Below are 20,097 nucleotides of genomic sequence, written 5' to 3' on the forward strand. Positions count from 1 at the left end.
AATTTGGTACACTAGTAGACTATCATATTGTTGCAGATATGGGACTTGGCCTCAATATCCGCTTGTAAATACTCCCCTATTTCCCCAATACTCCCCAACTATCCCCAATCCCCCATTCCCTAGTCCCATTGCCTGTAAATAACACTCTGTAGAACCGACCTTCCCCTTTTTCCCCCATTAAATGTCGTGCCCAGGTTCACCGCATCTCACGTAGACAACTATAGGACATCTTGCTAGTTATTCTTAGTCTATGTCAGTTAAGGACTCGTTTCCATTAATTCTGACTCTTCGTTGCACGAAATTGTGATCGTATGGCACCAGTAGTGAGTTTAGGACCTCCCCTTACCTCCTCCCATCTTCCCCATGAAACAACAACAACAACTACAACAACTACAACAACAACTACAACAACAACAACTACAACTACAACTACAACAACAGTGGAGATGGGGGCGGCGCGGCGCGGGGGAGTGTGCGTCCTCACACCGGCTCGGTTAGCCGCCATGACCATGCGCTCCGACGGGGTTACCACGAAGGGGCTCCCTGTCAGCCCCTCGTCAAGGGCGGAGCCGGTAACCCCCCCGCACGCACCCAATGAGAAGCAACGGGCCGATTCCATCTGGGGCGGAGCTAACGAGCCGAGGGCGTGTCACTCCCCGCCGGATATACGCAGCCACTTACCGGACGTGACGTGAGATGCGCCCCCGACTGAAGAAGACAAGTCACGACCTTCGAGCGCTGAGTGAGGCCTCCCGCATCTCTGGACCGGAGCGGGTCGATTCTGTCCTTGAGCCAAGAGTGCACCTTGAGCCATCGACTACCCGCTTTCCTTGCCATCAATCCCCGTGTGAGTCAGTTTTGTCCCGTTTATCTGTCGTCTGTCGGGGCTAATATAAGAGTGTGTCTAAGTGCCTGTCTTTCTATGCTGTCCCTCTCATTCCTGTAATCTGACCTTCCGCAATATTATAACCTCTTCCGGAGGTCTTGAGAACTGAACCCTTGGTGTCGTGTCATTTTAATCCCAGCCGTTGTGTCCTTTTCCATCATTGATTTAGCATAGCGCGACTTAGTCAACGTTCGAGTATAATCGGGTAAACGTGCAGGCGCGGTCATACCAAACCGCTCGGTAGACCAACATCCACAACCGCGTCTGTAACAATTGGTGTCAGGAGTGTCGGATTCGAACCTGGGACTAAATTTATTAGGCCCAAATTTTGGAACACCAATTGTACCACTAGGGTAACAATTGGTGTTGGGAGGTAGAATTCGATCCGGAGCGCGTTTCCCGCGCTCGAAATTATAACGACGAAATTTGATTTGTTTTACGGAAATAAAAACCCGAATTTTGAAAGTCGCGCTATGGCGGATCAAGACAGCTGGGGTCCGGTAGGGGAGAGTGAGGCAGGGTCGGTCCAGGACCAAATTGAGGGACGCGAGGAGTGCGAAGCAGCGAGGGTAGCAGACGCACAAAATAGCGTCGTTGCGCCCGACGTTGCGGGGGCGCAAAATGGCGCCTCGCTGGTCACCGCGCCCGCGACCGTGGCAGCGCCCCTGGTGGATTCGAACCTTTTCCTCCTGCAAATGAGGGCCCTTATGGAACAAATGGGTGAGCAATTGGGAGACCAAATTAGAGGTTTGAAAAGCAGTATGGGACAAATGGGGAACCGGATGGAGGCTCAGAATGAGCAATTGGGGGTAATGGGGAACCGGATGGATGCTCAGGGTGAGCGATTGGAGGGCAAAATAGGGGTAATGAGGGACGAAGCGAGGGGTACCGGAGAGGGGTTAGACAATAATTTTAAGGAGTTAGACAAGAAATTTGGGAAGTTAGACAATAATTTTGAGGGGTTAGACAACGGGATAAAAGAGGTGAGAAATGGGTTAATAGGGTTAGAAAACAGTATGGAAGGCAAATTGAGGGACATGAGGGACCAAGCGGAAAGGGAAGAAATGGAGCAGCAGATAGAGGGGGTCAGAATGGGGGTAGAAACTAAACTGGATGCTCACAGGGAGGAAATGGAGCAGATGAGGGTGGCATCTGGGCAGGAGATGCAAGTGATGGGAGAGGAGATCAGAAGAGGAGTGAGTGAGGAGGTCGGAGGAGTGCGCGAGGAGGTGAGGCACTGTAAGGAGCACATGGAGAAGGAGGTGAGAAAGGGGACTGTAAAGTTACAAGGGGGCATAGAGGACCTGACGCAGGAGGTGGAACAGCTGACGGAGGGACAAAAAGGACTAACGGAGCAGGTTCAAAGGAACACTGCGGTATTAGGAGGTTTAAAAGCGACACAAAACGACATAAAAAACGACTTAATAGCGACAAAGAGGGAATGTCAGATGGTACGTGAGGGACTGACAGCGAGGTTGGACGAGGTGGTAGAGGTAATGGAGACGAAGGACCGGCAGGTGAGGACGCACCTGGAAACGGTCAAGGTAGCCTTAGAGGACGAGCTTGAGGAGACGTACCGGGGAATAAAAGAGGTGAAGCAGAAATTAGAAGAAGTGGAAGAAGGGGTGAGCGAAATTAAGAAGCGACGGAGAGAGGATAAGAAGGAGATAAAAGAGGAGATAAAAGAATTGGTCCAAAGTCTGTGTTTGGATCGTGATGATGTGCTCATTAACCGGATGAGGGATTCGCAGGTGATGGAGGAGAAGCGAAAAGGAAGAGGACCCGGTGTAAGTGGTGACCAATATGGTCGTGCGTATGATGCGCCAGGGGATTTAAGAAGCTTGGGGGTCGAGATAGACCCGGGTGTTCGTGAGAGGCCGTTGGTGAAGTGTGCGACAGGTCTGGTGTGCGAAAAAGGAGGTGTGCGAGAAAGTCCGACTCTGGGGTGTGTGAGGAAAAAGTGCGTGCCAAGGAGTGAGTGTGCTGGCGAGAATGAGTCGGTCGTAGCGCGTGTGCGAGGGAGCACATGGAAGCGCGGTGTGGTGAGTGTTACAGAGGGTGTAACGGGAGAGTGTGCGCGAGAAAGGTGTGTGACGGACAGGTGCATGAGGAAAGAGTGCGCTGTCAAGAGTAAGGGTGAGTGCGCTGTCAAGAATGGAGGTGAGAGTAGTGAGAGTGACAAGGAGAGTGAGTTGGTTGTGACAGGTGAGCGAGGATGTACACCTGGGATGGAAGGATGCACATCTGGAATGGTAGAGCGTGAGTGGGAATGCACGCTGGAATTGGTAGTGAGGCACGTGGTTGGGTGTGCGAATGAGAGCACACCTGTGATTGTCACAGAGGAGGGGGCGCGAAGAGGTGTGTTGGTGAGGTGTGCGACCAACGAATGTGTGCCAAAGTGTTCGGTGGTCAGGTGTGTGACCAAGGCTGTGAGTGGAATGGGTGTACCGAGGTGTGTAAGGAAAGGTACGAGGAGCATGGAAACGGCTGGATGTGTGAGCAAGGAACGGGCCGCGGGGTGTAAGCGTCCAGGTGAAGCATCGACGTTAGACGGGGTAGAGTTTAGGTCGACTTTTAGCCGAATCGGGCCCTCGGTGCGTGCTGGGCCTCGCTTTGAACGGCCGCGTCCGTGCTCCACTAGGCGGAGCGGGCAGCCCGATAGAAAGGGTCGTCATGGCGACCACTTTTTGTTGAGGCATTCCGGCAGATCGAGATCGGGACATTGGATGGCTCCACGCCGAGATGGTGCGTGGGATCTCGGCCCGGGTAAGCCCCCGTCCCTGCCCCGAATGCCGGACGCATCCAGCCGCTGGCGCAGAACAACCCGCATTCATGGCTTGGCTTTACGAAGCCGGGCTTTGGACAGGAATTGGCGCATCGAGAGGCATTAGTGAGTAGACTGGGTGATGAGGTTAGTGTTTTGGACCCAAAATTAGAGAAAAACAAAATTTGATGATTGGCAAGGGATTGGCAGTAGTGATTGGCAGATGATGGGTAGTGATTGGCAAATTTTTAATTTGTTGAAATTTGATGTGCGAAATTGGTAGTGAGCGATGGGCCCGGTGGGTAAGGCTGGCATCCCTGCCACCCTTCCCATAGGTGGGGGCAAATGCGCAATAGCTTATGGGGTTGATGGCAGTGAAAACTAGCCCGGGTGGGTTAGGTTATATTGTAGGGATCTAGCGAAGATGACATTAGGTGACGTTAAGTTTAGTTAGTGACTGATACCTGTAGTGGGGACGCAGGTAGATTAGTGTGGATGATAATGACGTGGGAGCGCAATAGTTTAAAGGGACGACTGGGAAGCGCAAGTTTCAGAGGGGAGTAGTTAGGTGAGATGATGCTGTGTGAGAATTGAACAGGTGTGATTGCACAGGTGTGCAACTGGACAGGTGTGTGGAGCAGTGTGTGAGTAGTGAGTGTTGTGGATCAGCGCGAATGCGCTTGGGGAGAGAAGGGTGCAGGTGGCACCAGGTGTGAGAGCACAGGTGTGCAAGTAAAGGTGTGTGGAGAGAGTTGGAGTAATTGGTACGGAGTGGTGTGCATGGTGCGAAGGTGTGGATGGGGGAAGAGTGGACCCCTTTCACGAGTACCCGGGGCGGGTAGTGTAAGTGTTAGGTAGAGGGTATAGGTAAATTGTGGTTGGATATTGGCATCTGTGGTGCGGGTGACAGAATGGTATTTGGATGGGTGCATTAGTGTTGTGGAAATGGCTGGGCGTGTAGCCTGTTAGTGTGTGTAGTTGGTTGGGCACTCCACCACTGTGAGGATGTCGGCCAGGTGAGGCCGCAGGTGGGCTCTGGGAGCCGATAGTTGTGAGTGGGTGCCTGAGGATCCCGGGTGTGGATCGGGCAGCCCAGTGCCAGAGAGGGCACCGAGTGGGGAGAGCGCCAGAGGGCCTTCCCCAGGTAGTTAGGTTAGGGTAAGGAGCAGGTAAGCTCGGAGGCAACTGCAGTGGTGGAGGTGTGCAGGTGGGTAGACCCACTGGGAGAGGTACACGCCACAGCCCAGAAATTGTGCGAGGGCACCGGGAGATGAATCGGGGGAGTGAGACCCCAAATTGAAAAGCACCACAGTTTGGCCAATGGGAATTGGTTTTTAGAACCCATAGTGTAAGAGGGCCAATGGTTTGGCCGGAGAAAGACCCCGGGTAGTGTAAAGTTGTTAAAGTCATTTAGGAAATAGTTAGGATTGATGAACCTGTCGCACCATACGCAGCCACTTACCTGTGGTGATGATGATGACTCCACACCTGTGTTTTCTTTGTTCTGTGTGCAGGAAATGAGAATTGCTGTGTGGATTGGTGAGACGCATCACGACGTGGATGAGACATTGGGGTGATTCCATCTCTCCCTCCCTAGGAGGGACTGATGATGAATTGGTAATGGCAAATTTTGATGAGTTGAAAATGGCAAATTTGATTGGTTAAGAGGGAGAGAAGACGAATTTGGTATATGGGAGGAACGGGGAAGACAGTAGGGACGTTTGTTGATTTGTAAAGTAGATGTTTATGGGTAGTGTTGTGTTTTGTGGATACAGTAAGGGGTAAGGGAGGGGCCATGTAGGTTACCTGGTGGGGGGGGGGGGGCGTACGGTAGGAACGTACCTGTCTCACCTGGTTCCCATGTGCCCCCAGTGTGCATTACCTTACATTGCGTGCACTTTTGCGCCCTTACCACCTTACTCACTTGTCTGCTTCTTTTGTCTCCCACCTCTGAGGATCTGGCTTTGGGGTAGAGAGAGAGGAGAGAGAGGTGCTGGCTACGCAGTTGTGGGCCTGCACTTTCGCTGCTTGCTGCCTGGATCGATACACCATATGGACCGCAATGTTGGTGGCCACCCACAATGGACCGCAGTTCTTTTGCGGCCAAGCACCACCCGTGGATGGACCTATGGGTCAACGTGGCACCTATGCCATACAAGGTGAACCACTTATAGTTGGCCCCCTGACGGCCACAATACAGAAATGGACGCGGTTGGCGCCTTTCTTTATTTTTTTGAAAGAGGCAAGAACACCAAGTGCACCACACGAAGGCAAGACCAGCGGCAGAACATCGGCCGGCTGCGACACCACCGGTGATTTATAAACACTTTATTGGTGCACCGGATGGTGCTGACTGTGTTATGGGGTGGTGCTTTTGATGCTTGGAAGGGGTGCTCTGCACATTATTAAAGGCCATAAGGCCACAGAGCACTCGTGGGTTGGTGTATCGATGCTGGCATGCGTGCTCTCTCTATGCATAACATCTGCATGTGTTCCTCCAAAAACAGGTCCTGGATCGTAGTGTAAATATCAGCGTAGTCTTGTGTAAATAATGCTCCCTACCGGCTGTATGTTTAGTTTGCGAATTCTTTCCGGATTCGGTTATCCTGTGGGTGTGTTTCTGTGAGGAGAAGGGTGCAACGTCGCAGGGGGACATATTTACTCATTTGTGAATATCTGTAAAACTGTCGCACTCAGGGTAGAGTTAATAGTAGAGGGAACTACATCTGAGTGCCACACTAAAATAGGTAAAAATTTATCGGGTCGGGACGCCCCGAGGGTAGAGAAGGGTGCAATGTTGCGGATATGGGACTTGGCCTCAATATCCGCTTGTAAATACTCCCCTATTTCCCCAATACTCCCCAACTATCCCCAATCCCCCATTCCCTAGTCCCATTGCCTGTAAATAACACTCTGTAGAACCGACCTTCCCCTTTTTCCCCCATTAAATGTCGTGCCCAGGTTCACCGCATCTCACGTAGACAACTATGGGACATCTTGCTAGTTATTCTTAGTCTATGTCAGTTAAGGACTCGTTTCCATTAATTCTGACTCTTCGTTGCACCAGAATGTGATCGTATGGCACCAGTAGTGAGTTTAGGACCTCCCCTTACCTCCTCCCATCTTCCCCATGAAACAACAACAACAACTACAACAACTACAACAACAACAACAACAACAACTACAACAACAACAACAACAACTACAACAACAACTACAACTACAACAACAGAGGAGATGGGGGCGGCGCGGCGCGGGGGAGTGTGCGTCCTCACACCGGCTCGGTTAGCCGCCATGACCATGCGCTCCGACGGGGTTACCACGAAGGGGCTCCCTGTCAGCCCCTCGTCAAGGGCAGAGCCGGTAACCCCCCCGCACGCACCCAATGAGAAGCAACGGGCCGATTCCATCTGGGGCGGAGCTAACGAGCCGAGGGCGTGTCACTCCCCGCCGGATATACGCAGCCACTTACCGGACGTGACGTGAGATGCGCCCCCGACTGAAGAAGACAAGTCACGACCTTCGAGCGCTGAGTGAGGCCTCCCGCATCTCTGGACCGGAGCGGGTCGATTCTGTCCTTGAGCCAAGAGTGCACCTTGAGCCATCGACTACCCGCTTTCCTTGCCATCAATCCCCGTGTGAGTCAGTTTTGTCCCGTTTATCTGTCGTCTGTCGGGGCTAATATAAGAGTGTGTCTAAGTGCCTGTCTTTCTATGCTGTCCCTCTCATTCCTGTAATCTGACCTTCCGCAATATTATAACCTCCTCCGGAGGTCTTGAGAACTGAACCCTTGGTGTCGTGTCATTTTAATCCCAGCCGTTGTGTCCTTTTCCATCATTGATTTAGCATAGCGCGACTTAGTCAACGTTCGAGTATAATCGGGTAAACGTGCAGGCGCGGTCATACCAAACCGCTCGGTAGACCAACATCCACAACCGCGTCTGTAACAATATTATGAAAAGATCTGGATATTGGGCCATCTCAGATTCAGAGATTTGATTTTTGCAAGATTTCAATTCGATTGGGATCGAAGAGAACACCTTCTTCGTCTTCTGTACAGTGAAGTTGCCAGCCCTGAATTCTCTGGCTACATCTGGGTGCTTCATTGGGAGTGCAACCGTGTCCCTCAGGTGAACAGGGACACACCTGGCATAGTGTGTGTGGTCTAAGGCATGGAACCATGGGACCAGTTCCGTCAGGGCATCAAGGTACGTCGTGAATGAAGCCTGCCGCAGAGAACGCACGTAGACCAGTACCAACATCTCTAGTTCCAGCACAGTTGCCCAGTACTGAAAGTTGGGAATGTCTTCTCCTCTCTGGTGACACCAGTCTTCGAACTCAGGCAGGTCTTCTGCATCATCAGCATATGTCATACAGTGGCGTTCATACGCACGGTGTTGCAGGATGTGCAGTGCCGCTGCAGTGATTTGATGAGCTCTTCTTGTGCGGGTGACGTGGGCAGCTCGTAGGAAGGAGTCGGCCGTCCCTGGCGTTGCAATCTCAGCTTGCAAAATCTGCAAATCTTGCAAAAATCAAATCTCTGAATCTGAGATGGCCCAATATCCAGATCTTTTCATAATATGATAGTCTACTAGTGTGCCAAATTTGGTGCTTGTATCACAAAATGCACAATTCTTTTGAATATTTGGGCTAAGCCGCCCCACTAAAACGATATCTATAGGTGTGCAAAGTGTCAAGTTAATCCATCCTTCGATGCCTGAGCCTTAGGCGAACAAACTTTTCAAGTCCTTGCATTATAGTATGATTTTCCTTGGTGGCCATATTGGATTTTGGACGTCATCTCGAAAATAAGTGACATATGAAATGTACCTTTCCCTGAATCAGTTTCACTGACCTCAAAAACCCCTGATTTGATACCTCATTTGTCTATCTGTGACTTCTACAGCCAGAGATATATGATATTTCAGTTTTGCTGGTGGCATTTTGAATTTTGGCCAACATCTTGGAAAATCTGAAACGGTCAGGATGGCTCCTAGGCTAAAATCAATTGATAGGTCCAAACGAAGCTCCATACCAAATTTGGGACTTTTGTCCGGCTTGTAACATTACGCCTAAAAATTGTTGCTAAGCCACCTGACTATCACATGCAGTGTTATTTGTAAAAGTTTGGTCCATAAGCACGAAAATAAAAATGGTAGTTTTGTAAAGTCGTTCCCCCAGAAATTATTGCTAAGCTGCCTAACTAGATCAATCACATGGGGGTTAAATGCATGTTCCAAGTGAACTCCAATCGGTGGAGGCGTCGTGGTGCACCGGGCTAAGGCGGGCCACGATGACGTATCAACGATGCGTACTCGAGAGCTGTAAACGGCAAAGGTTCGAATCCTCGACCCTGGGCCCCCGCAGGTGTTGCGCCGCGGAAAATGAGCCTCACGCTAAAGACGTCCGGGCGGACGCCCCGGGCACCCGGGCCTCCACCCTTTTGAATCCAAACCAATTAATCAATAATTAATCACTGAAAAGCGAATTTATGCATTTGAAATCGTCCACCGTTCCTTGTCGTGACGTCACATTCAACGGCCATAAAATGAAATGTTGTTTTTTTGAAGGATATTTAAATAATCTCGTTGACCCTTAAGGACTTATATATATATATATATATATATATATATATATATATATATATATATATATAAAACCCTTCGGTTTATAATTATATATAAAATCGATGGACCATCCACAGGGTAAAGGAAAGAATAAAAGAAAAAAATATCACTTCCCGTTCCAGATCCAGGAAGTTGACCCCAAGAGGAAGAAGAAGAAGAAGAACCACCCTTCGGCTAGTCACTCGTCACTCGTCACGTCAGTCGTCAGTCGTAGTCCTCGGGCACACTGAAACTGTAAGTGTCATGTGCGGCTGTCATACGGGTTGAAGGCACGAACAGTGCACCAAAATCGAGCGTCATTATATATCATAAATTAATAATGCACTATATCCTGCCTCCAAAGGTGCGGGCGACAGTCCCTGACCGAGCTTTGTTGGTTTATTGGTTTATTCCCAAAGATGGATGTTCCATTCACCGTCAGGAGCATTCCCAAAGATGGATGTTCAATTCATGGTGAGGAGCATTCCCAAAGATGGATGTTCCATTCACGGTGAGGAGCATTCCCAAAATTAGTCACGTGAAAAAGTAAGTACCCGTGTACAAGTAAGTACACGTGAAAAAGCTCCGTCTCCCTGTGCCGCCCCGTCTCCCTGTCCCGCTCCGTCTCCCTGTCCCGCTCCGGCTCCCTGTCCCGCTCCGTCTCCCTGTCCCGCTCAGTCTCCCTGTCCCGCTCAGTCTCCCTGTCCCGCTCAGTCTCTCTGTCCCGCTCAGTCTCCCTGTCCCGCTCAGTCTCCCTGTCCCGCTCAGTCTCCCTGTCCCGCTCAGTCTCCCTGTCCCGCTCAGTCTCCCTGTCTGCGGGCGACAGCTCAGTCTCTCTGTATGGAGTGGGAGGGAGAGAGCAGTGGGATTGGTAGAATATGGAGTGGGAGGGAGAGAGCAGTGGGATTGGTAGAATATGGAGTGGGAGGGAGAGAGCAGTGGGATTGGTCGAGTGAAGTATGGAGTGGAAGGGAGAGAGCAGTGGGATTGGTAGAATATGGAGTGGGAGGGAGAGAGCAGTGGGATTGGTCGAATATGGAGCGGGAGGGAGAGAGCAGTGGGATTGGTCGAATATGGAGCGGGAGGGAGAGAGCAGTGGGATTGGTCGAGTGTGGAGTGGAATGGAGAGAGCAGTGGGATTGGTCGAATATGGAGTGGGAGGGAGAGAGCAGTGGGATTGGTCGAGTGACGTATGGAGTGGAAGGGAGAGAGCAGTGGGATTGATCGAATATGGAGTGGGAGGGAGAGAGCAGTGGGATTGGTCGAGTAAAGTATGGAGTGGAAGGGAGAGAGCAGTGGGATTGGTAGAATATGGAGTGGGAGGGAGAGAGCAGTGGGATTGGTCGAGTGAAGTATGGAGTGGAAGGGAGAGAGCAGTGGGATTGGTCGAATATGGAGTGGGAGGGAGAGAGCAGTGGGATTGGTCGAGTGAAATATGGAGTGGAAGGGAGAGAGCAGTGGGATTGGTAGAATATGGAGTGGGAGGGAGAGAGCAGTTGGATTGGTAGAATATGGAGTGGGAGGGAGAGAGCAGTGGGATTGGTCGAGTGAAGTATGGAGTGGGAGGGAGAGAGCAGTGGGATTGGTAGAATATGGAGTGGGAGGGAGAGAGCAGTGGGATTGGTAGAATATGGAGTGGGAGGGAGAGAGCAGTGGGATTGGTAGAATATGGAGTGGGAGGGAGAGAGCAGTGGGATTGGTAGAATATGGAGTGGGAGGGAGAGAGCAGTGGGATTGGTAGAATATGGAGTGGGAGGGAGAGAGCAGTGGGATTGGTAGAATATGGAGTGGGAGGGAGAGAGCAGTGGGATTGGTCGAGTGAAGTATGGAGTGGAAGGGAGAGAGCAGTGGGATTGGTAGAATATGGAGTGGGAGGGAGAGAGCAGTTGGATTGGTAGAATATGGAGTGGTCTTTTGGTATAATCCTGGGTTAAATGTGCATCCACCTTTTGGTATAATCCTGGGGTAAATGTGCATCCACCTTTTGGTATAATCCTGGGTTAAACGTGCATCCACCTTTTGGTATAATCCTGGGTTAAATGTGCATCCACCTTTTGGTATAATCCTGGGGTAAATGTGCATCCATCTTTTGGTATAATCCTGGGTTAAATGTGCATCCATCTTTTGGTATAATCCTGGGTTAAATGTGTATCCACATTTTGGTATAATCCTGGGTTAAATGTGCACCACCTTTTGGTATAATCCTGGGGTAAATGTGCATCCATCTTTTGGTATAATCCTGGGTTAAATGTGTATCCACATTTTGGTATAATCCTGGGATAAATGTGCATCCACCTATTGGTATAATCCTGGGGTAAATGTGCATCCACCTTTTGGTATAATCCTGGGGTAAATGTGCATCCACCTTTTGGTATAATCCTGGTTTAAATGCGCATCCTCCTTTTGGTATAATCCTGGGTTAAATGTGCATCCACCTTTTGGTATAATCCTGGGTTAAATGTGCATCCACCTTTTGGTATAATCCTGGGGTAAATGTGCATCCATCTTTTGGTATAATCCTGGGTTAAATGTGCATCCACATTTTGGTCCAAACCTGGGTTAAATGTGCATCCACATTTTGGTATAATCCTGGGTTAAATGTGCATCCACCTTTTGGTATAATCCTGGGGTAAATGTGCATCCACCTTTTGGTATAATCCTGGTTTAAATGCGCATCCTCCTTTTGGTATAATCCTGGGTTAAATGCGCATCCTCCTTTTGGTGGAAACCTGGGTTAAATGTGCATCCACCTTATGGTATAATCCTGGGTTAAATGTGCATCCTCCTTTTGGTATAATCCTGGGTTAAATGCGCATCCTCCTTTTGGTGGAAACCTTGGTTAAATGTGCATCCACCTTATTGTATCATCCTGGGTTAAATGTGCATCCATCTTTTGGTATAATCCTGGGATAAATGTTCATCCACCTTTTGGTATAATCCTGGGTTAAATGTGCATCTACCTTTTGGTAAAATCCTGGGTTAAATGTGCATCCACCTTTTGGTATAATCCTGGGTTAAATGTGCATCCACCTTTTGGTATAATCCTGGGTTAAATGTGCATCCACCTTTTGGTATAATCCTGGGTTAAATGTGCATCCACCTTTTGGTATAATCCTGGGGTAAATGTGCATCCATCTTTTGGTATAATCCTGGGTTAAATGTGCATCCACATTTTGGTCCAAACCTGGGTTAAATGTGCATCCACATTTTGGTATAATCCTGGGTTAAATGTGCATCCACCTATTGGTATAATCCTGGGGTAAATGTGCATCCACCTTTTGGTATAATCCTGGGGGTAAATGTGCATCCACATTTTGGTATAATCCTGGGTTAAATGTGCATCCACCTTTTGGTATAATCCTGGGTTAAATGTGCATCCACCTTTTGGTATAATCCTGGGTTAAACGTGCATCCACCTTTTGGTATAATCCTGGGTTAAATGTGCATCCACCTTTTGGTATAATCCTGGGTTAAATGTGCATCCACCTTTTGGTATAATCCTGGGTTAAATGTGCATCCACCTTTTGGTATAATCCTGGGTTAAATGTGCATCCACCTTTTGGTATAATCCTGGGTTAAATGTGCATCCACCTTTTGGTATAATCCTGGGGTAAATGTGCATCCACTTTTTGGTATAATCCTGGGTTAAACGTGCATCCACCTTTTGGTATAATCCTGGGTTAAATGCGCATCCTCCTTTTTGTGGAAACCTGGGTTAAATGTGCATCCACGTTTTGGTATAATCCTGGGTTAAATGTGCATCCACCTTTTGGTATAATCCTGGGTTAAATGTGCATCCACCTTATGGTATAATCCTGGGTTAAATGCGCATCCTCCTTTTGGTGGAAACCTGGGTTAAATGTGCATCCACCTTTTGGTATAATCCTGGGTTAAATGTTCATCCACCTTTTGGTATAATCCTGGGTTAAACGTGCATCCACCTTTTGGTATAATCCTGGGTTAAACGTGCATCCACCTTTTGGTATAATCCTGGGTTAAATGTGCATCCACCTTTTGGTATAATCCTGGGTTAAATGTGCATCCACCTTTTGGTATAATCCTGGGTTAAATGTGCATCCACCTTTTGGTGTAATCCTGGGTTAAATGTGCATCCACCTTTTGGTATAATCCTGGGTTAAATGCGCATCCTCCTTTTGTTGGAAACCTTGGTTAAATGTGCATCCACCTTTTGGTATAATCCTGGGTTAAATGTTCATCCACCTTTTGGTATAATCCTGGGTTAAACGTGCATCCACCTTTTGGTATAATCCTGGGTTAAACGTGCATCCACCTTTTGGTATAATCCTGGGTTAAATGTGCATCCACCTTTTGGTATAATCCTGGGTTAAATGTGCATCCACCTTTTGGTATAATCCTGGGTTAAATGTGCATCCACCTTTTGGTGTAATCCTGGGTTAAATGTGCATCCACCTTTTGGTATAATCCTGCGGTAAATGTGCTTCCACCTTTTGGTGGAAACCTGGGTTAAATGTGCATCCATCTTTTGGTATAAGCCTGGGTTAAACGTGCATCCACCTTTTGGTGGAAACCTGGGTTAGACGTGCATCCACATTTTTGTCCAAATCTGGGTTAAATGTGCATCCACCTTTTGGTATAATCCTGGGGGTAAATGTGCATCCACTTTTTGGTATAATCCTGGGTTAAACGTGCATCCACCTTTTGGTATAATCCTGGGTTAAATGCGCATCCTCCTTTTTGTGGAAACCTGGGTTAAATGTGCATCCACGTTTTGGTATAATCCTGGGTTAAATGTGCATCCACCTTTTGGTATAATCCTGGGTTAAATGTGCATCCACCTTATGGTATAATCCTGGGTTAAATGCGCATCCTCCTTTTGGTGGAAACCTGGGTTAAATGTGCATCCACCTTTTGGTATAATCCTGGGTTAAATGTGCATCCACCTTTTGGTATAATCCTGGGTTAAATGTTCATCCACCTTTTGGTATAATCCTGGGTTAAACGTGCATCCACCTTTTGGTATAATCCTGGGTTAAACGTGCATCCACCTTTTGGTATAATCCTGGGTTAAATGTGCATCCACCTTTTGGTATAATCCTGGGTTAAATGTGCATCCACCTTTTGGTATAATCCTGGGTTAAATGTGCATCCACCTTTTGGTGTAATCCTGGGTTAAATGTGCATCCACCTTTTGGTATAATCCTGCGGTAAATGTGCTTCCACCTTTTGGTGGAAACCTGGGTTAAATGTGCATCCATCTTTTGGTATAAGCCTGGGTTAAACGTGCATCCACCTTTTGGTGGAAACCTGGGTTAGACGTGCATCCACATTTTTGTCCAAATCTGGGTTAAATGTGCATCCACCTTTTGGTATAATCCTGGGTTAAATTTGCATCCACCTTTTGGTATAAACCTGGGTTTAAACGTGCATCCACCTTATGGTGGAAACCTGGGTTAAATGTGCATCCACCTTTTGGTATAAACCTGGGTTTAAACGTGCATCCACCTTATGGTGGAAACCTGGGTTAGACGTGCATCTACCTTTTGGTGGAAACCTGGGTTAGACGTGCATCTACCTTTTGGTGGAAACCTGGGTTAAACGTGCATCCACCTTTTGGTATAATCCTGGTTTAAATGTGCATCCACCTTTTGGTATAATCCTGGATTAAACGTGCATCCACCTTTTGGTATAATACTGGTTTAAATGTGCATCCACCTGTTGGTATAATCCTGGGTGAAACGTGCATCCACCTTTTGGTATAATCCTGGGTTAAACGTGCATCCACCTTTTGGTATAAACCTGGGTTAAACGTACATCTACCTTTTGGTGGAAACCTGGGTTAGACGTGCATCCACTTTTTGGTCCAAACTACCCAATGGGAAAAGGCAGGACTGGCAAGCAGGCCACCCAACAGGTCTATGGCAATAATTGCAGATGGAGACACCAAACTTTCACAGGGCTTTGTAGAAAACCAGTTGGTATTTCCACTTGTAAAACAAACTTCCTGTCCTTTGATCCCACCTTGGTCATGCCCTGCCAGCTCATCAATATCTGACTCCTTCCCATTTATGGGTCCACTTAAGGCAGATCCCACACTCCGTAGCCCTATTTATATGGACTACATAATGTAGAAGAAAGAATACTTCAAAACAAATCATTACATTGGAATCGTATAGCACTTTGTCTGCTTAAGAAACCACATTCATTTGTGTTCTTGCATCATGTTTGCAGAAATATCGACAATACTTGGCAGGAATCCTGGCTCCTCCATATGGAGCGATGGAGATGATACCGAACAGGAGTAAGGAGACCCTTTTTAATCTTTCACGTTCAATTCCTACAGCTCTACATGATAATTTGTTGTAATATATTTCGGAACTTATAAAAGACGTTTGTCGTGATGCTTCTCTTCTATGAGCTAATGATTATGTACACTCTAGAATTTTTTTTCTTCAAGTATTCCCACAACACAACAACAACAACATGCATTTTAAGGCCATGTTCCCTGCTAGAGCGGAAGTATTCCCACAAGGCGATGTAATATACACAACATGTCGTCGCACACCACTCCTGTCCTAACACTTCCTTTTTTGAGTTTTTAGCTGCGACGAGCATCTCTATGAGAGGACCGCGTTGTTGTTCTTGTTGTTGGGGTGCCTTTTTGAAAAGCGCATGCGCATACACTCGGACTTCCCCTACCGACCAAGCCCGTTTCAAATTATCCCTCTGCCACCCAGAATTAACATTAATAAATAACATTAATGAATTAAGATTAACATTAACAGAAATAACATTCACGTCCATACATTATATGTAATCAGTTGATGAAGCATGATGCGTCGCAAAACAAAGGACAAGACCAGAACTGAAAGACAAAAAGACGCTGGTGCATGCGTATAATTTAATGACTGGTCGAATTTGGTAGCGCATATTGCAACGGATATCCTCATGATTCTACACGTCGCAGCTGGTGATCACACTGTGGTCATTTTTCTCTTGTTTTTTAAAAGTATTTCCGCAAGGTGATGTAATGCACACACAGTGTCACTGCACACCACACCACTCATGCACTAACACTTTCTTTTTTGAGATTTTTTTTTTTGGTATTCCCGCAAGGTGATGTAATATATACACCATGTTGTCGCACACCATTCATGCACTAACACTTCGTTTTTGAGTTTTTTTTTTAGTATTCTCTCAAGGTGATGTAATATATACACCATGTCGTCGCACACCACTCATGCACTAACACCTCCTTTTTTTCATAGCAACATAGCACAAGCAATATGTTATCAAGTGATTTCTCCATTCAAATTCCCTTGTTTGTGATTATCTCATGGCAACGTCCTTTGTAAAAACAAACTTAAATCCGTTTCTTTCACAATTTGCTAGCTACATTTTAATTTGCATTCATTATTATTACATTAAGGAGTCCCTCTTTCTTGACCTTCTGACAATAAGAATCATCCTTTGTGCCAGTGACTGTTGTACACACCTGTCTTGTTGCACCATTCAGGGAGCTGCTGGTCTTCAAACAAAACTTTGAGCTCGTTGTAACGTTTGCTCGAGCTCAAAAAAGGAAAAAGGCTGATTGAATGTTCCAATATTAATTGATCGTTCATGTTTAATTCCTTTGTAGGACTTGTTGATAAAGACCAAATGAAAAGCAACGATCTACATGCATTACCCACACACTCTGGCAAGGTATGTTAGGTGTAAAGGCTGATTTATGCTTCTGCAAACATGCACGGGTGTCGCCCGCAGACGTCCGCATGGGTGTTTGCCAACTTACTTGCATGTAACGTTAACGCGTGCAGTACGGGGCAGTGTCACATTTACTAAAACTAAAGAATGTACAGAAAATGGAGAAGCACCCAGAAATGGAAACCCGTTTCCACCTCCAGTAAAAGTGTAAACATTCTGTTTGAATGTTTTGGTTCTTTGTTTTAGTTCCGGATTTGGGTCTGGGCCCAACCCTCAATGCTACCAGATATACTTCCCTGCTCAACCAATCAGCGTTTGTTTGACGCACATGACCACAGCTACGTGCGACGCATTGTTGAGATTTTGGAGGGGTGCGCATCGACCCCTCGGCGAGCCTATGCGGGCTACGGTTACCCATAAACCCCTTCTCTGCATAGCTATGCAGAGACGCTTACGTGCATCTTCGTAGAAGCATAACTCCGGCTTATGTGATCATTGTCTCAATAAACCAACAAAAAAAAGATAATTCATTCAGAAATACGGATTGATTAATTCCTTCGGAATTAAAGATCGATTAATTTTCTCAGAAATACAGATTGATCAATTCGCTCAGAAATAGAGAGAGATTCATTACCCCAGAATTAGAGATAGATTAATTACCCCAGAATTAGAGATAGATTAATTACCCCAGAATTAGAGATAGATTCATTACCCCAGAATTAGAGATAGATTAAATCCCACATAATTGGAGAAAGATTAATTACTGTACCCCAGAATTGGAGATAGATTAAATCCCCCATAATTAGAGATGGATTAATTCCCCCACAATTAGAGATAGATTAAATCCCCCATAATTAGAGATAGATTAAATCCCCCAGAATTAGAGATAGATTAAATCCCCCAGAATTAGAGATAGATTAAATCCCCCAGAATTAGAGATAGATTAAATCCCCCAGAATTAGAGAAAGATTAAATCCCACATAATTAGAGAAAGATTAATTACCCCAGAATTAGAGATAGATTAAATCCCCCAGAATTAGAGATAGATTAAATCCCCCAGAATTAGAGATAGATTTAATCTCCCAGAATTAGAGATAGATTAAATCCCCCAGAATTAGAAATTGATTCATTCCCCTGTAATTAGAGATAGATTAAATCCCCCAGAATTAGAGATCGATTAAATCCCCCAGAATTAGAGATAGATTAAATCTCCCAGAATTAGAGATAGATTAAATCCCCCAGAATTAGAGAAAGATTAAATCCCACATAATTAGAGAAAGATGAATTACCCCAGAATTAGAGATAGATGAAATCCCCCAGAATTAGAGATAGATTAAATCCCCCAGAATTAGAGAGATTAAATCCCACATAATTAGAGAAAGATGAATTACCCCAGAATTAGAGATAGATTAATTACCCCAGAATTAGAGATAGATTAAATCCCACATAATTGGAGAAAGATGAATTTCCCCAGAATTAGAGATAGATTAAATCTCCCAGAATTAGAGATAGATTAAATCCCACATAATTAGAGAAAGATTAAATCTCCCAGAATTAGAGATAGATTAAATCCCTCATAATTAGAGAAAGATGAATTACCCCAGAATTAGAGAAAGATTAATTACCCCAGAATTAGAGATAGATTAAATCTCCCAGAATTAGAGATAGATTAAATCCCCCAGAATTAAATCCCCCAGATTAAATCCCCCAGAATTAGAGATAGATTAAGTGCCCCAGAATAAATCCCCCAGAATTAATTCCCCCACAATTAGAGATAGATTAAATCCCCCAGAATTAAAGAAAGATTAAATACCCCAGAATTAGAGAAAGACTAAATCCCCCAGAATTAGAGAAAGATTCAATCCCCCCAGAATTAGAGAAAGATTAAATTCCCCAGAAGGAGAGATAGATTAAATCACCCAGAATTAGAGAAAGATTAAATCCCCCAGAATTAGAGATAGATTAAATCCCCCAGAATTAAATCCCCCAGATTAAATCCCCCAGAATTAGACATAGATTAAATCTCCCAGAATTAGAGTTAGATTAAATCCCCCAGAATTAGAGAAAGATTAAATCCCACATAATTAGAGAAAGATTAATTACCCCAGAATTAGAGATAGATTAAATCTCCCAGAATTAGAGATATATTAAATCCCCCAGAATTAAATCCCCCAGAATTAGAGATAGATTAAATCCCCCAGAATTAAATCCCCCAGAATTAAAGAAAGATTAAATCCCCCAGAATTAGAGAAAGACTAAAGCCCCCAGAATTAGAGAAAGATTCAATCCCCCCAGAATTAGAGAAAGATTAAATTCCCCAGAAGTAGAGATAGATTAAATCCCCTAGAATTACAGATAGATGAATTCCCCCACAATTAGAGATAGATTAAATCCCCCAGAATTAGAGATAGATTCATTCCCCCGCAACTAGAGATAGATTAAATCCCCCAGAATTACAGATAGATTAAATCCCCCAGAATTAGAGACAGATTAAATCTCCCAGAATTAGAGATAGATTAAATCCCCCAGAATTAGAGAAAGATTAAATCCCACATAATTAGAGAAAGATTAATTACCCCAGAATTAGAGATAGATTAAATCCCCCAGAATTAGAGATAGATTAAATCCCCCAGAATTAGAGATAGATTAAATCCCCCAGAATTAGAGATAGATTAAATCCCCCAGAATTAGAGAAAGATTAAATCCCACATAATTAGAGAAAGATTAATTACCCCAGAATTAGAGATAGATTAAATCCCCCAGAATTAGAGATAGATTAAATCCCCCAGAATTAGAGATAGATTTAATCTCCCAGAATTAGAGATAGATTAAATCGCCCAGAATTAGAAATTGATTCATTCCCCTGTAATTAGAGATAGATTAAATCCCCCAGAATTAGAGATCGATTAAATCCCCCAGAATTAGAGATAGATTAAATCTCCCAGAATTAGAGATAGATTAAATCCCCCAGAATTAGAGAAAGATTAAATCCCACATAATTAGAGAAAGATGAATTACCCCAGAATTAGAGATAGATGAAATCCCCCAGAATTAGAGATAGATTAAATCCCCCAGAATTAGAGAGATTAAATCCCACATAATTAGAGAAAGATGAATTACCCCAGAATTAGAGATAGATTAATTACCCCAGAATTAGA

The 20,097-nt window shown here is 45.7% G+C and overlaps 1 protein-coding gene across 3 annotated transcripts in view; it reads left to right on the forward strand.

Moving 5' to 3' along the window:
• Positions 1–20,097, forward strand: part of LOC137437373 (uncharacterized) — a 76,228-nt gene that overhangs the window by 19,280 nt on the left and 36,851 nt on the right. For 2 of the 3 annotated variants that reach the window (XM_078769109.1, XM_078769110.1), the window contains 3 exons: positions 9,400–9,511; positions 15,467–15,536; positions 16,875–16,939. Coding sequence is in view for 1 of the 3 variants with exons in the window: in XM_078769111.1 (XP_078625237.1) it covers positions 9,400–9,511; positions 9,713–9,767; positions 15,467–15,536 (237 nt within the window). In the remaining 2 variants the exon portion in view is untranslated. Of the gene's footprint in view, positions 1–9,399; positions 9,512–9,712; positions 9,768–15,466; positions 15,537–16,874; positions 16,940–20,097 lie in introns of all 3 variants that reach the window. The other variant, XM_078769111.1, reaches the window with a different exon arrangement.

The sequence above is a fragment of the Myxine glutinosa genome, unplaced genomic scaffold (assembly GCF_964187855.1).
Source record: "Myxine glutinosa unplaced genomic scaffold, kmMyxGlut1.1 SCAFFOLD_1202, whole genome shotgun sequence".
Taxonomy (NCBI): Eukaryota; Metazoa; Chordata; class Myxini; order Myxiniformes; family Myxinidae; genus Myxine; species Myxine glutinosa.